The sequence below is a fragment of the Dermacentor albipictus genome, chromosome 2, assembly GCF_038994185.2.
Source record: "Dermacentor albipictus isolate Rhodes 1998 colony chromosome 2, USDA_Dalb.pri_finalv2, whole genome shotgun sequence".
NCBI lineage: Eukaryota > Metazoa > Arthropoda > Arachnida > Ixodida > Ixodidae > Dermacentor > Dermacentor albipictus.
The window spans coordinates 104,459,995-104,476,063 of record NC_091822.1 but is presented as its reverse complement, the minus strand read 5'-3'; the positions used below and the strand labels follow the sequence as shown (position 1 = coordinate 104,476,063).

The following is a 16,069-nucleotide window of genomic DNA, read 5'->3' as shown; positions in this document are numbered from 1 at the left end:
CGCGACTGAGCAAGGAGGTAGAAGTAGACGCACAAGGACAGCGCTGTCTCCGTGTGCCTGTTTCTTTCTACTTCCTCGTTGAGTCACGCTTTCACATTCTATCATTGTTAATTTAGTTAGTATGGGAACGTCTACCATTTTGCGCGGCCGATAAATCTACCACCCTTACTTCGTACAGCTATCTACTAATTTGCTATTGCAATTGGCGCTTCACCTTTCGGGCGGGGCGGAACTGTGAATTTTTTTGCAGTACCTTGTTTCGTGTGCTTGATCAAATATTGAAAATGCGTCACGTCAGAGAAAAACTTTTTCTAAGCAAACGTATATCGGGAGATCACTTTGAGTAAGGATCTCAAGATCAACGATATTTAGAGCAAAATGTGACGGTGTCGCGCCGCACGTCTGGGACACTTGGCTTGGAAAATCCAAGAATGTAAGTTTCAAAGAATGCGATTCGTGGCAATGGGAGCGCAACGTTTATTGAAGGTCAATACATTATTCAAGGTGGCTTTAGACGGAAAAGACGTTATCTGTTATTATAGAGCGTATTTCTTGTGTGACATGTTCCCGGCGAAATTCAACGTTCCTGCATATCTAGGGGAAGGTAGCCGTAATTTTTTATGCGTAAATATTTAATGGATTATTCTTGTCCTAGAGGTCTGCCGAATATTTCCTTTTTTCAGTCCAGATTAACTAGGTGCCTACCTCGGCATTGAAGTATGCTCCTTCATCATCCTTACCAAGTGTTTATTGCCTTATCACTCGCTAGACTCATAAGAGCCACTAATATACCAGTGCAGGAACTTCCGTCACTTTCCTCGTTCGACTCTTCTTCCTATTCGTCGTCGTCATCATCATCATCATCGTCGTCGTCGTCGTCATCGCCATCATCATCGGATTCGGATTCTTCGGATTCTTGGGATTCTTGGGATTCTTCGGATTCTTGGGATTCTTCGGATTCTTCGGATTCTTGGGATTCTTGGGATTCTTCGGATTCTTGGGATTCTTGCGATTCTTGGGATTCTTCGGATTCTTCGGATTCCTGCGATTCTCGGGATTCTTGGGATTCTTGGGATTCTTGCGATTCTTGGGATTCTTGCGATTCTTCGGATTCTTGCGATTCTTCGGATTCTCGCGATTCTTGGGATTCTTGGGATTCTTCGGATTCTTGGGATTCTTCGGATTCTTGGGATTCTTCGGATTCTTGGGATTCTTGAGATTCTTGCGATTCTTGGGATTCTTGCGATTCTTCGGATTCTTGCGATCCTTCGGATTCTTCGGATTCTTGGGATTCTTCGGATTCTTGCGATTCTTCGGATTCTTGCGATTCTTCGGATTCTTGCGATTCTTCGGATTCTTCGGATTCTTGGGATTCTTCGGATTCTTGGGATTCTTGCGATTCTTGGGATTCTTGCGATTCTTGCGATTCTTCGGATTCTCGGGATTCTTCGGATTCTTGGGATTCTTCGGATTCTTGGGATTCTTCGGATTCTTGGGATTCTTCGGATTCTTCGGATTCTTGGGATTCTTCGGATTCTTGAGATTCTTGGGATTCTTCGGATTCTTGGGATTCTTGCGATTCTTGGGATTCTTCGGATTCTTCGGATTCCTGCGATTCTTCGGATTCTTGGGATTCTTGGGATTCTTGGGATTCTTGCGATTCTTGGGATTCTTGCGATTCTTGGGATTCTTGCGATTCTTCGGATTCTCGCGATTCTTGGGATTCTTGGGATTCTTCGGATTCTTGGGATTCTTCGGATTCTTGGGATTCTTCGGATTCTTGGGATTCTTGAGATTCTTGCGATTCTTGGGATTCTTGCGATTCTTCGGATTCTTGCGATTCTTCGGATTCTTCGGATTCTTGCGATTCTTCGGATTCTTGCGATTCTTCGGATTCTTGCGATTCTTCGGATTCTTGCGATTCTTCGGATTCTTGGGATTCTTCGGATTCTTGGGATTCTTGCGATTCTTGGGATTCTTGCGATTCTTTCGATTCTTGGGATTCTTCGGATTCTTGGGATTCTTGGGATTCTTGGGATTCTTGCGATTCTTGGGATTCTTCGGATTCTTGCGATTCTTCGGATTCTTGCGATTCTTCGGATTCTTCCGAAGCACCTGCGCCAAGAGCATCGTTTGAGTTTTCGTCATCGTTGCTATTATCTATCCCGCTACCACATTCTACATAGTATCTGTCACTGATATTGCTTCCACTGCCAGAGTAATTCTCACCTTGACTGCCATCATCACGTCTTTCAGTTAACTTCGCTTGTTCGTGCCCTTTCTCTGCATCATGGTCGTTTGGTATGGACCGATATGGTGCTGCGCAGGTAAGGCTAAAGAAAGAATAGAAAATTTAGTATTATAACGTGCACACAGGAGTAATTTCTTCGGTAAAAACTTGCCAACTCCTAATTCCTCAGTAATGCTTGCTTAAGAAATTTTATAATATAATTTTTCTGGTCAAGTAGGTCACATGCGAGGTAAAACGAGGGAAAACTGAGCAAAGTGTAAGGCTTCATGGCTCGAAGAGCGCGGGCTTAGAAAACAAAGACACAAGAACAATAAACCCTTCTTGCCTTTCGCGTGTCCTTTTTCAGGTTTCTATCTCACTCGCAAACCCACTATGACGTATATACACCACTGCTAATATACTGGGCGTTTCACATAAATTGAACCAAACTTAACCAAACGTAACGAATGGTACATCTTAGGCGAATTATACTAGTGCTCTATGGTCCCTAGTCGTGTACAGATTGATAGCTCTTCATACTAATGAGTTCTATTCTCTATCGAGAGGAAATGGTTATATTGTAGTAACACCTCCTTGACACGATCCCGTTACGTACGCTTTCCCGGCACTAATGTTCTCGATCGATAACATAAAAAAAATGCAGAAGCTCCACGGGATTTGTCTAAGTATGCGTAAGCGTACCCCCAAATTTAACCTGGCCCACCCACAAAGTTCACCCACCCCTAAATTTGAACTGGCCCAGATTCAAACTTGAAGTCAGCTCACCCCCAAATTTGAAGTTGATCCACCATAAATTTCACTTGGTCCTCCCGAAATTTCCAGTTGGCCGACTTACATATTTATGTTGGCCCTGTCGCAAATTTCAATTTGACGGATCCATAGTTTAAGTTAGCCCACCCACGGCTTTCAAGTTGTTCCATCCCTAAATTTCAGTTGGTCCGCCCCTACTATAAGCTTTTCCTTGCATTTTCTGCGCCCCTATGTATCCTTACGGACATTTGCTTCTTTTTCATTTTGGTTTAGATTGTTTCTCATCGCGTATAAAGCTAACAATCATCTACATTTAGCCTATTATAACGTATAGATGTCTTCGAAAATTGAGCATTTTTGTGCAGATCCAAGGCATTACACTTATTACGTGATGGATCTGGGGTACTCGCCAAAGATTGCTTATGCATTAAAAGTGACTCGGCTCCGGGCCTTGCGAAAGTGGATGTCCATCGAAGCCTTTGCAAAACCATCACTCCAACTGCTGATGGGGGTATGCACTGCTTTACTGATGGTTCGGATGCTTGTTTTGAGCCTATTCTTTTTGAAACACACGCTGTTCTTTGTGCTGCATGCGTGATTTCAATGAATGTATGCACCGTTCGTTTTACTTTGCTGAATCCTCGTAGCCTGTGCATTACGAGGGGGCTGAGCTATTGCATTTTTGCTAGCCTGGAAGGGTATTGGTCATTGCTGGCGATGATAATGTCCTTTTGCGGACGGACACGAAAAATGCCGACCACCGAGAGGCTGACAGCTTCGCTGTAGGAATGACCCAATAGAGTTGCGAATAATTTTTACCGGTCCACACGTTCCACAAATACACGCTCTTTTGGCACCAACGTTCGGTACATCGCTAAACTGTGATTGTATGATGCGTTTGCCGGCCACTGGATCCCATGCGAACAAGAAAAAGCGCGAGGAGCGCGCGATCGAGAACACTAGCAGCCCGCCGTGGCAGCTGCACCGCAATACTCGCCCAGCCGTCCTGTGTGACAACGCCGGCTCGCACTCAGTTTCTTAATCCGGCACACGCGAATCACTTGCCAGGCCAACGCACGACGCATTCCCAACTGTCACCGCCGACACTATTGCGATAAGCACCTTCACCTATCTGTTATATAGCGCGGAGCTTAGTGCCGCTGGAATTGTACTGCACTCATTTACCAGGCGATAACGCAACTGCGCTGCCGTTCGCTGCTGCAGGCGATGCGAGCGTCCCGTTTCGCTTCGGCGGCATCTGGCGTCGTCCACCAGCTCTATTTCGTTTGGGCTTCCCATCGCTTTCGTAAAACACTACGCAACAGGAAAACACCAAAACGTGCCTTGGGCCGCCGAAGCCCCACCAGCTCGACGCGCGTCGTCGCATCTCGCCTTATGCCGCGACAAATTGCATCCCCTACATGTCAACTGCAGTTAGGTCTGTCAAATTTTTTAGTCACTTGGGATTGTGTGTTTCTCCGGACAGTGTTTTTTCTCGCGCTTTCACCGAAAATTTATGAACAAGGTTCCGCTGTGCTACATACGCGGATACCCGGGAACTATGCTCTGCAAGGTAACGAACTTGTCGATGCCGAAACAGTGCTCTCCAATACTTAAAGCGACTACGAAGATGGCTCGAAGAGTCGCTGGCTTACGTGCTTGTGGCAAAGCGCAGATAACTAGAACTACAGTACAATCCGACATAATCATAACCATGCCAGGTTGAGTGCTCGAGTTGCCAAGATGGACCGAAACCCACTACTCGCACATGCTCTGAAATTCGCTAGGCCACTAAGCTGCCAGTTATCTCTATCATGTTTCTGCAAGTACGATGGCAAGGTGGATATTTCTGTCCGCGGTGTTCGCCGCGGCTGCCCTACTGTCTCTCTGGAACTTTGTCTTGATGACCAGCGCGGTCAACTGGATGTAGGCCTTCGAGGAAGAGGTGAGCCTTACTGTCGGCGCTTGGAGTGGCGAAGTGCTTCCGGGAATCTTGTCTTCAGTGGCACCACACCTCTTCTTTATACCCCGTCCCATGTTCCTACCCCCGATCATGAGCCATGGAGCCACTATTCCCAAATATATTTCATTCATACAATAATTCGTTCAACACCGGACACCAAGTGCCTTCTTGAACACTCTTTTGAATGCAAATATGATCCAACCCTGAAACAGATTGAGCGCCGTTCGGCTCTTTGTTGCAGCCCGGCATCTTTCTAATATGACAAAATATGATCTCTTCGGGTATACAGCTGCATCCGACGAGTAAACAGATAGAAAAAAGCCATAGTTTGCAGAGACACCCTACGAAAAGACATCCTGAATTTTTCACCTTACAATGACTGCTTGCGGCTGACGTTTATTATCAGACTTCTGGGATTGAATCCACAGAAGCTGAACCAGTTCAGTCACATTTTTCAATTGAATATTGACACGGATGTTTTTAGTGCGAGTGTGGTTCAGCAACTCAAAGGGCTTATCCATACGCTCATAAATAATTTGCTGTGGCAATAACTGCTGTGCGAAGATTCTTTACATACACTAGAGCCGTGATTGTCAAACTAACACTGTGAATCTGTATCGCTCTTGTAGCAAGTATGTGACGCCCCCTCGGACATAATCTTGGTTCGCCCGCCAAGCTCGGTGGCCTGCTAAAGCTCGGCAGGCAACATTGGTCACCGCACCACAATAAACACCGACTAGCACGGCTGCTTGCCGGTCATTCATTGTTCAGCACCACCACGCTGTGGAGCGTCCGTCTATCGGAGCGTGCCTTGGGGTGGACCCGGGGTGGATCGTGACACAGGCGACGAGTACCCACGGAGCGTTACACGCCGCTGTGAGCGCCGAAACACCGCCCCCCGTTGCTGTCGCCATGCCGCTGTACGGAAGGCTCGAGCCGTTCGAGGGAGATGGGTCCGCCTGGCAAATTTACGAGGAGCAAGTCCACGTGTTCTTCCGGGCAAACGATACACCCGAGGCCAAACAGCGAGACATTTTCCTTGCCAGCTGTGGGACCCGCGACTTCAGCCTCTTGCTCAACCTTCTCAAGCCAGCCACGCCGCACGTTAAGACGTTGGGTGAGGTGCTTGCCATACTGCGCTCGCATTTTAACCCAGCACCGTCCACACTAATGGAGCGTCTCCGCTTCAACAACCGGAGCCGCCGGGAAGGAGAGACCCTCGGACAATTCGTTGCTGCGCTACGAGGGTTAGCGAGTGCCTGTGCCTTCGGGGACCAACTGGACTCGCTGCTCCGGGACCGTTTCGTCTGCGGAATCAACAACCCCGCCATGCAGACGCGACTCCTGGAGCTTCCTGACCCATCGCTGGACGACGCCGTGAAGGCAGCGCTGGCAATGAAAGCTGCCACCAAGGACGCCGGCGAGATTTCCCGTGCGACTGGCTCACCGTCGGCGGAAGCGGCGGTCAACAAGTTCGAGACAAAGAGCAGTACCTGCGGTCGCTGTGGTGGTGCCCACGCCCCCTCACAGTGCCAGTTTTCTCGAGCACAATGCTTTACGTGCGGGAAAACTGGGCACCTGGCACGTGCATGCCGAAGGGGGAGAACGAACAGCAAACAGCAGCAGGAGCAGCCTGATTCAAGCCCAGGTACCAGACAAGCCCACGGCCAGTGTAGCCATCGCAAGCGTATGCGGCGGAGGCGTATGTCAGCAAGCTCAAGTTCTGCCGCGGCCAGGCTCCACATCGTGGCCGAGGACCCGCCGATTTCCGACATGTGGCACACAGGCTTTGTACCGTCGTCTGTGCCGCCATACATGCTGACCGTCGAAATCTGTGGGCACCCCATTTCCATGGAGCTGGACACAGGGGCCGGCGTGTCTGTAATGGCCGGGAAGCTTTTCGAGCGTACTTTCCCTGGCGTGTCCGTCGAGGCTTCGGGCGTGATGCTGCGCAGCTACTCCAGGCAACTCTCCCAGGTCCAGGGTCAGGCACAGGTCACCGTTCGCTTTGGCGACAGGGAGGCAACCCTTCCTTTTTACTCAACGAAGGGGTCATCGGCGACGCTGCTGGGCCGAAACTGGATCCATGCACTGGGCGTTCGTCTGCCACAGTACCAGGAAGCCAGCCTGCATGTGGTGCAAGACGTCCCCAGCCTCCTGACCCAGTTCAAGTCCCTGTTATAGCCAGGGGCGGGCACATTTGCCAGCACGATGGCTGGCATCTATGTACCTGAGGGAGCCCGGCCACGTTTTTTCAAGCCTCGCCCACTGCCGTTCGCCCTGAAGGACGGGGTCAACCAGGAGCTGCAACGGTTGCAGCGAGACGGCATCCTGGTGCCCGTAAAGACATCTGAATGGGCCGCTCCCATCGTGCCAGTCCTCAAGCGAGATGGCAGTGTCAGCATCTGCGGGGATTTCAAAGTTACCATCAACCCCGTCGCTACCGTCGAGAAGTACCCGCTGCCCCGATTGAAGATCTCTGGTCAGCATTGTCTGGTGGACAGAAGTTTACCAAGCTCGACTTCAGAGATGCTTACCAGCAGCTGGTGCTCCAGGATGCCTCCCGGAAGTATGTCACCATATCGACAACTTTGGGACTCTTTCAGTACACGCGCTTACCGTTTGGCGTGGCCTCGGCCCCAGCCATATTCCAGAGGGAAATGGAAAACCTCTTCAGGGGCATGAAGCACGTGGCGGTGTACTTGGACGACATCCTGGTTACTGGCAGCGATGACGGGGACCATCTGCAGAACCTGCACAACATCTTGGCACGACTACAGGACGCCTGCCTCAAGCTCAAGCTGGAAAAGTGTGTTTTCCTAGCTCCCAGAGTTGAGTACTTGCGACATGTCATTTCCCAGGCAGGCCTAGCCCTGGCTCCCCGCAAAGTTGATGCGGTGCTCAAGGCACCTAAGCCCCAGAAGAAGAAGGAGCTTCAGAGCTACGTGGGCCTCATCAACTTCTACAGGAGTTTTCTGCCTAACCTGTCGCAGCATCTACAGCCGCTCCATCTTCTGCTTCGAGATGGTCAACAATGGGTCTGGAAGAAGGAGCAGGACCAGGCCTTCCAGCACAGCAAGGAGCTAATGACCAAGGCTCCAGTGCTGGTGCACTTCGATCCTGCTAAGCCTATTGTCCTTACCGGAGATGCGTCGCCGTACGGTGTGGGAGCCGTCCGGGCACACCGGGACAAAGATGGGCAGGAACACCCTGTGTCCTTTGCTTCTCGACGGCTTAATGCTGCAGAACAACGTTACAGCCAGCTGGACAAGGAAGCTTTGGCCCTCATGTTCGGTGTCGAACGCTTCGACCAGTACCTGTGGGGCCGGAAGTTCGAGGCGGTCACGGACCACAAGCCGCTGTTGGGGCTGCTGGGGCCCGACAAGGCAGTTCCTGTGCAAGCATCACCTCGAGTGGTACGCTGGGCCTTGAGGCTGGCGGCTTACAGCTACCAGCTGGTTTGCCATCCGGGAAAGGACCTGGGACCTGCTGATGCCCTGAGCCGCCTGCCCCTGCCAGAGGTGCCTGATGCTGTTCCAGAACCTGCCGAAGTGTTCATGCTGGAACACGCGTACCCGGAGGTGCTCTCCAGATCTGCGGTATCTCAAGCGACCAGCCGGGACCCAGTCCTGTCTCAGGTGGTCAAGACGGTGTCCCGTGGAGAGAAATTGGTGCAGCAGGCCTATAGCCACAAGGCCGCTGAGCTGAGCTTGCAGCAGGGCTGCCTACTGTGGGGTTCGAGGGTGGTGATCCCACAAAATCTCCGGTCTAGGGTTCTGCAGTTGCTGCACGTGGGTCATCCAGGGATAGAAAAGACCAAGATGGTGGCCCGGTCCCATGTTTGGTGGCCTGGCCTGGACCAAGACACCGCTCATTTGGTGCAGAGCTGCCAAATCTGCCAGGAGAATCAGCGAGCCTCGCGTCGTGTCGAAATCACCCCCTGGCCGTTCTCACAGAGACCCTAGTCCCGCCTACATGTGGATTTTGGGGGACCCTTCAAAGGCCATTACTTCCTGGTGGTGGTGGACGCCTTTTCGAAGTGTGCGGAGGTTATACCTGTCGCCACTCCATAACCAGGCGCGACCATTGCAGCGCTACGACAGGTCTTCGCCGCCCAGGGGTTGCCAGATGTCATCGTGTCCGACAATGGTCCTGCTTTCGCCAGCGCAGAGTACCTGGCCTGGCTGACGAAAAACGGAATCCGCCGCATGATGGTTCCACCGTACCACCCTGCTTCAAATGGTGCAGCCGAGCGGTTGGTGCAAACCATCAAAGACAAGCTCAAGAAGAGCCAGACTGGTGATTTCCGGACGCAGATTGCCCAGATACTATTCCAGTACCGGACCACACCTCACGATGTTACTGGCCGTGCCCCCTGTGAGCTCTTGCTGGGTCGGATGGTCAAGACACCCTTGCACGTCTTGCATCCGGACCTTCGATCCACAGTGCTTTTAAAGCAGCTGAAGCAGAAGCTGGCTGCTGACCAAGGATGCCGTCCCGGGCCTTTGCCAGTGTCGGGAGCTCCAGTTTTCGCCAGGAACTTCCGTCCTGGCCCACCCTGGTCTGCCGGACAGGTGGTGTCTCCTGCCAGCGCCTCATCGCTGCTCGTCCGCATGCCAGATGGGGCCATGTGGCACAGACACGCCGACCATGTCAGGCCTCGCCTCGGGACCTGGCCAGCACCCTCGACTGCCACTGAGTTCCAGCCCGCAGAAGGACTAGCGGCAGCACCAGTCGCTCCCAGCAGAGCACCACCTACCTCGGAGGCGGCAACCGTAGCCACTGGTGCGGCTCCCGTTCGACTGGTGTTGAGCCCAGCACCACTCGCAAGGCCGACCACTACGAACCCTCCGGATGGAGCAAGGCTGGCTCAGGCAACACCCGGCGTTGCCACACCCGACCAATCAACACCGGCACCCAGGAGGAGTACTCGACCGCGGAGGCCACCAGACCGTTACTCGCCTGGGCAGCAGGCACAGTCAACCCAGCTAGGATCGAGGCAGATCCTCATATTGTGAACGTGGACGTTTGTTTTTTATTTAACGAACAAACTGGGGTTAAGGTGGTGTAGCAAGTATGTGACGCCCCCTCGGACATAATCTTGGTTCGCCCGCCAAGCTCGGTGGCCTGCTAAAGCTCGGCAGGCAACATTGGTCGCCGCATCACAATAAACACCGACGAGCACGGCTGCTTGCCGGTTAGTCATCGTTCTGCACCACCACGCTGCGGAGCGTCCGTCTATCGGAGCGTGCCTTGAGCACTCCCTTGTTCACGAACCGGGGTGGATCGTGACAGCTCTGCTACCCTCCGTGTAGGGAATGTTGGCTTTTTATGATTCTGGGGAATGAGCCACTCGGTGAACTTCGGCATCTATCGCAGCCTTATTTGTGCGTATATTTAAAATGTGTTCAATGTCACGGTGAGGAATACACAGCTTTGAGTCTGAAGAAATATTTGCGAGCGGGGACATTGTTGACAACGGCTTTATTCCGATATGGCAAGTCAAAAATTACGTGTACTCGTCATACCTTTACTTCAGAAAAAAGCGTTTCGATAGTCAAGCCTAAATGCTGAAAGTTACGTTTGATGTTCCTTGGCCGTAAATATCGGGTTTTGGGCCAATTTCGGCATCTTCCAGTTGCTCAGTAAGCGAGATTAGGAAGATGTGCGTGACAACTGCCAGTGTCGATGCATTTCCTATCGTAAACGCATCTGGCTTCTCACTTGCAGGTGACAAGTTGTCATAGATGAATTGAAGCTGCTACTACATTGCGACAGGTGCTGTCAAATATGTTGCTACGTTAATTCTTTGTGTAAGGGACTGTGTGGGATCTATTATTTATTTAAATAATTTATTTACATCTGGATACTGTTGGCTGTCTTGGCTGTTGCAAAGTAGGTACAGCGAATTGCCACATAACAGTAAAAAAAAGGTATAGTAAAAGTGAACAGGAGACGTACGAAAGAAATATTGCAACAGTATTTTGGAGAATATAAGTGCATGCCACACTTTGAGAATGATAATGCGTTAACATGACATAAACAAAAAGCTACAGGGTGCATTCCACAAGTATGCTCCTGGTTTATATTTAGGAAGTGCAAGTTCAATTAAAAGTTTTTAGCATTGTCTTTTAATTGGCCTTCCTCTATTATCAGCTGCGACGAGTAGCCATTGTTATCTGATCTTCAATTTTTCACATGTGACATGTTTTCTTGCAGACGCAGCAAATCTGGGGCATTGTATACAATGAAAGTTTGTCTCAGTGGCAGGCTCGACGCGACAATGCGAGAGCGAATTACTAATCTTTCAGGAAACTTAGTTCAGGTTCGAAGCGCCCGCTGTCACAAAAAGGATGCTCGGCGAGGATTTTGCTTTCAGCGCAGTACGCATCTTGGAAATGCCGTCCAGACGGATATTCACGGGTGCGAAAATTCGCGGGTGGGGCTTCGTCAACTCGTGGCAGCACAGTGAAGTTCGCTGTTCATTAATCACTGGATAACGAAGAGGATTCTATCATTTAAGCGTCTTGAATAACAGCGCGGCGACAATGGTCGAGTCTCGTAACGTGCAGCCGCATTGCGGTCTTGTCATATAACAACACATTTAGAATGTGCGCTGTTCACTTTAACATTACGTGCCCCACCTGCCCAGCTTTAGGTTAGTGACTGCATTCAGGCAGCATCGTAGTTGGTACGGTTTTGGACTTGTAAGCACACGAATCGGAGAGAGAGCATGCGGTGGAGAAAGGGGTATCTAACGTCTCCGCGCTACACCAAGTCACGTGCACACAGGCAGAAGAGGAATGCCCATTTCCCCCGAGCGCTGACGTAATTCGGTAATTTTCCAGAAATTGGCACGGTAGTAAAAAAAGAAAAAAAGCTGTTGGCTTTAGAAAATCGATTTTACAGCTGTGAGTAGAGGCTTGATCAGGACAACTAATTATGACTTCTTTTATTCTCTTGTTTTTCTGTGACATCGTCAGTGCGTGATTTGGTGTCCGTTGAGTGCGATGACCGAAAATGCTCCAGTTCCTTGTGTTAAACTTCCGATGTAGTGGCTATACGTGCGAGTTTATCTTGGGTCCAGGTTTTTTTCCTGGTTTCCGGTCTACCTTAGAGTTTATGCTAGAGCTTTGATTGAAAGTGAAGAGCTTTGACTCGACAGAAAAGGACAGAAGCTGATAATACTCGAAATCGACCATGCGGCAGTTCTTGATATAGATAATCTAGACCTACGTCGACTAAACCTTGAACGAAAACGGAAATTCATCGTCTGAGAATAATGTCGCGAAGGCGATCGCTTAGAAATACGGTCAAACAAACTAAGTAACCTTCAGGCCAATCCGCTGACATTTTTCATCACGAATTTTATCTGCAAATACGTACATGAACTACTTGACCTATCGGTAAAATAAGACGGCGCTGGTATCACGAATAGGCAACGGGAATTGCTCTTTCGTTATTGCGGCAAACTCGCTTTCACCAGCGCTGTTTCTTACACTCGACCCGGACGACATTTCTCACCGCCAGAGGTCAACTGAAAGTCAGCAGGAGACCTTAAGACTGCTCGAACTGAACCTTTGGTGATGTCGAATGTCGTTGTCTGCAACTTGGAACGAGCGTTGGCTTTCCTAAATGGTCAGGGACAACATTTCACGTACTTAACTGGTAGTGGCGGACAAGGTGCACTACGCGTAGGAATAGGGTCTTTTGGCAGGAGGTAGGTCGCATCTTCTTGCTGACTGGCTGCCAAATTAAATTGTATCTTGCTATACTGACGCAAAAGGAACTATCCTGCGAAAACGGGAAGTGCGTACTCGGAAAAAAAAACCAAGAGCCTGATTTGAAGTGTGTTGCCTACCCGCCGTGGCTATGGCGTTTGGCTGCTAAGCACGAGGTCGCGGGATTGAATCCCGGCCACGGCGGCTGCATTTCGAGGGGGCAAAATGCGAAAGCATCCGTGTACTTGGACTGCACGTTAAAGAACACCGGGTGGTGCGAATTATGCCCGAGTCCCTTACTACGACGTACCTCATACTGAGATCGTGGTTTTGGCGCGTGAAGTCCCATATTTTTTAAAAGTATGTTGCCTAATGGAGTCCAGATGGCACGGATTCAAGCGCTTTACTAACGGCAGAACTATGAGCACGTTTTGCACGTCGCTGCTCTGGTACACTTTCCCGGCGCGCGAAATGGGCGCCATTGTGAGTCGGCGATCAGAAAATTGCACCATTCATACAACCGCTTTCGTGTTGTAGCGCGCAAACGTTTCGTAGATTGCGATCCATTGACGCATGCCCACTCCTCGTGGTACCGCCGACAAAGGCGCTTGTTGCATTTTGCAAAATAAAATGCCGATGGTCGACATCAACCCAGAGTACATTCATCTCCACTCGACCGTCACCCGGACGCGTCCACTGCGGCCGCGGACGTTGGTTATGCAGGCAGGGTATACTGTAGCGTGTGTCATCATCATCCACTCAGCGCAGCCTTAATGAGCTCGTGTGTTAACAAACATTTAACAGGAAATATTAGTGGCATGTGTCATGCCCGTTTATATGTTAACGGCGCATTACTTTAAAGTGATGTGGGCAAGAAAGTTTCGTCACGTTTCGTTGTATTATCATATTCTGCGTGACCCGCCTAAAGCAACTTACCCGTGCATGGAATCTAGCAAAACGGTAATACAATAGGCCTGTTGTGGAACGTATTTTTATTCATAAAAATTATTCAGCTGTACGTAAAAAGGTTTAAGGCATTACAGGCACGTCACCCATGTAAGAAATCGTCGCACTGATTTGGATTCGTCGTCCATTCTGTACGGTGCGAGATTGCATTTTGGACCAGTGGTCTTGCACTGAACCCAATTTTAGTGTTATTGAATTTAAAAGAAAGCCTCTGCTTGATTTTCATGAGCAATTAGTCAATGACGCGAGCGTTATATCAATGACAGAACGCATAAGTACCTGTGAACTAAACAAAAAAAAAACTCTACTCTAAGGTGCAGGGCAGAGGGCAGGGTAAGCGCTTAATCCCAACCACTGTAAAGCTAGGGATCTTTGCTAAAATGTACCGTTCACAAGAGTAGGTCAGCCGTAATTGCAATATAGCTAGGTACCTTGCATTTATGAAGCTCAGTTCAGCTTAACTTTGAAACCTCGTTCTGTACATCAGCCTATAATGGATTACACTAATAACAAATAAATAATAATAAACTAATATACTAATAAACTAATACTAAACTAATAAAGTTAAATTCATAGGCCACTTTCCATATGGCTGCACTTTGGCTTACTAGTTTTTTTCAATTCAACAGTAATTTTATTCAAATAATCAAAACTGGTATGCGACAACGTCCATTATTCTGGCGGACCCTGCTTGTGAACGCGCAGAGTGTGATTAATTTGGGATCATGTGAGCTCAGCACCGCAGTGAGCTTTGGTTGACTCAGAAACAGGTGACATCACATGACATTCAGGTGTGATATTATTCAAACTCACACAACGTCGCGTTCAATAGGACTCGCTATAGCTCTGTCTCACGCCCACTTAGGTTCGCCTCAGCATACTCCACTCGGACGCCGGTTTACTCGATGAGACTAGCAGTTCTGTCCTCCGGGGTTCACCTGGGCTCACTAAATTTTGACTGAGAACCTCACTGTGTATCACAAGTGGCTCTGAGCGTGAGTGAGCTCTCGAAAATCTACATCAACCGACTTACAAGGTATTTTGCAGCTTCGTCCTTCCTAATATATTTACTGCCCTCGTTAATTGCGTGCTGCTTTGCAATAAATATATTTCCACGCTATAAGTGTCCGAAATTTCAGGCGTGATTACGATTTCAACCGCTTTCTGGCTCATATTTTCGCCCCCGTTTCTCCCAAATGCATTTAGGTTGTCCCACACGTATGAACCTTAAGTGATGTTGCGCTATCGTTGAGTTGTCCATGTGATATCAGATAAAGTGCAGCTAACTAATATTCGTAAACTTATAAGAAATACATCAAGGAACACAGAGATGTATGTCAAGATGGTCAAACGTCGACAGCCTCTCCAAGAATACTGCAAGATGCACATTCGGGTCCTTGCTCTGAGAACTGTCAAGATTTCACTGAATTATGAGCTGCACCAATTTGTTGCTGGCAATTTTGAATCATCGTGCAACTAACAATTCATACAGCTCTTCCACTTGCAACCGATCGTTAACTTTTCTCATATGGCATACTTGCGGTCAAAACTGTCCAAATCGCTGGGCTGAGCTTTATTTCGGTAGCTTAGAGGTTCACGTAAGAATGAGAATTGTGGCTTATACTGGTGGTTAAAATGAAAGGTTCATTAGATAGCTTTGGATAACATTTGTTCAGACGTCTAACTAACTATCATCACTGTACATAGTTGAGAGTCAAAGTTTACCAAGAGCTGCAACAAATTTCCCCAAAAACGAAGAGATAACTGTCGTTAGGGCTATACTATAAATCAGGTTTGTAACGTTAACATTACAGATAATAAACATAAATCAAACAAAAATATAAGTTTACCTTATACAGACTGCGACAATGAGCAGCCCCAGCCATGGGCGTATAACAGCCATCCTCGAGCCTGTATCGGTGAGCCCGCTGTGCGGACAGACGATGTTACCAGCTATCGTGTAGATAGCGCAGGCAAAGTCGTGTGCTTTTACTTGCTGCAGGACAGAAAAATTGGAAGAACAAACTTGGCGACATCAAATGCGAAGCCCTTTCCTAAAGTCTACGAGGCGATCTTTTGTGTTTATCCAGAGACTTTCCACGTCAAGGTCAGTGTTTTTTGCATTGCCATATTCCGCACTGCTCGACGCAGTACACAGTCATTGTCGTATTGAGTTTGGAAAGTTGTATTAAAATTGGGCAGAGTGCTTCGCCAGGTGCGTGTGATCCGCAGGTGAAGTCGTGGACGGGCAATGCTTTGGCTGGAAAAACCACATAAAGTTGGCATCAGCATGTGCCTCAAAGAAAATGCTTCCATTGCGATCGCTTGATAATGTTGATAACGTCATATAAATGACTGATATCAATACCGTTTTACAACTCCACTTTCGAATGAAAGGAAATCGCGGGATGCTAACCT

The 16,069-nt window shown here is 49.0% G+C and overlaps 2 protein-coding genes across 2 annotated transcripts; one reads left to right on the top strand and one right to left on the bottom strand.

The window, feature by feature from the left end:
- Positions 1 to 459: 459 nt before the first annotated feature.
- LOC135921072 (sporozoite surface protein 2-like) lies at positions 460 to 15,640 on the bottom strand. Its single transcript, XM_065455391.1, has 3 exons — positions 15,502 to 15,640; positions 2,230 to 2,333; positions 460 to 2,115 (listed from the first exon to the last, which is right to left on the bottom strand). Exons 2-3 carry the CDS (start codon positions 2,242 to 2,244, stop codon positions 784 to 786), a joined length of 1,347 nt encoding a protein of 448 aa, XP_065311463.1. The 5' UTR covers positions 2,245 to 2,333; positions 15,502 to 15,640; the 3' UTR covers positions 460 to 783.
- LOC139055755 (uncharacterized) lies at positions 6,294 to 7,148 on the top strand. Its single transcript, XM_070533288.1, has one exon. The coding sequence runs from the start codon at positions 6,294 to 6,296 to the stop codon at positions 7,146 to 7,148; it is 855 nt and encodes a 284-aa protein (XP_070389389.1).
- Positions 15,641 to 16,069: the final 429 nt, after the last annotated feature.

Excerpts from the sequence above, each read along its gene's own strand:
- LOC139055755 (XM_070533288.1), top strand. The coding sequence starts at position 6,294 with ATGCAGACGCGACTCCTGGAGCTTCCTGACCCATCGCTGGACGACGCC.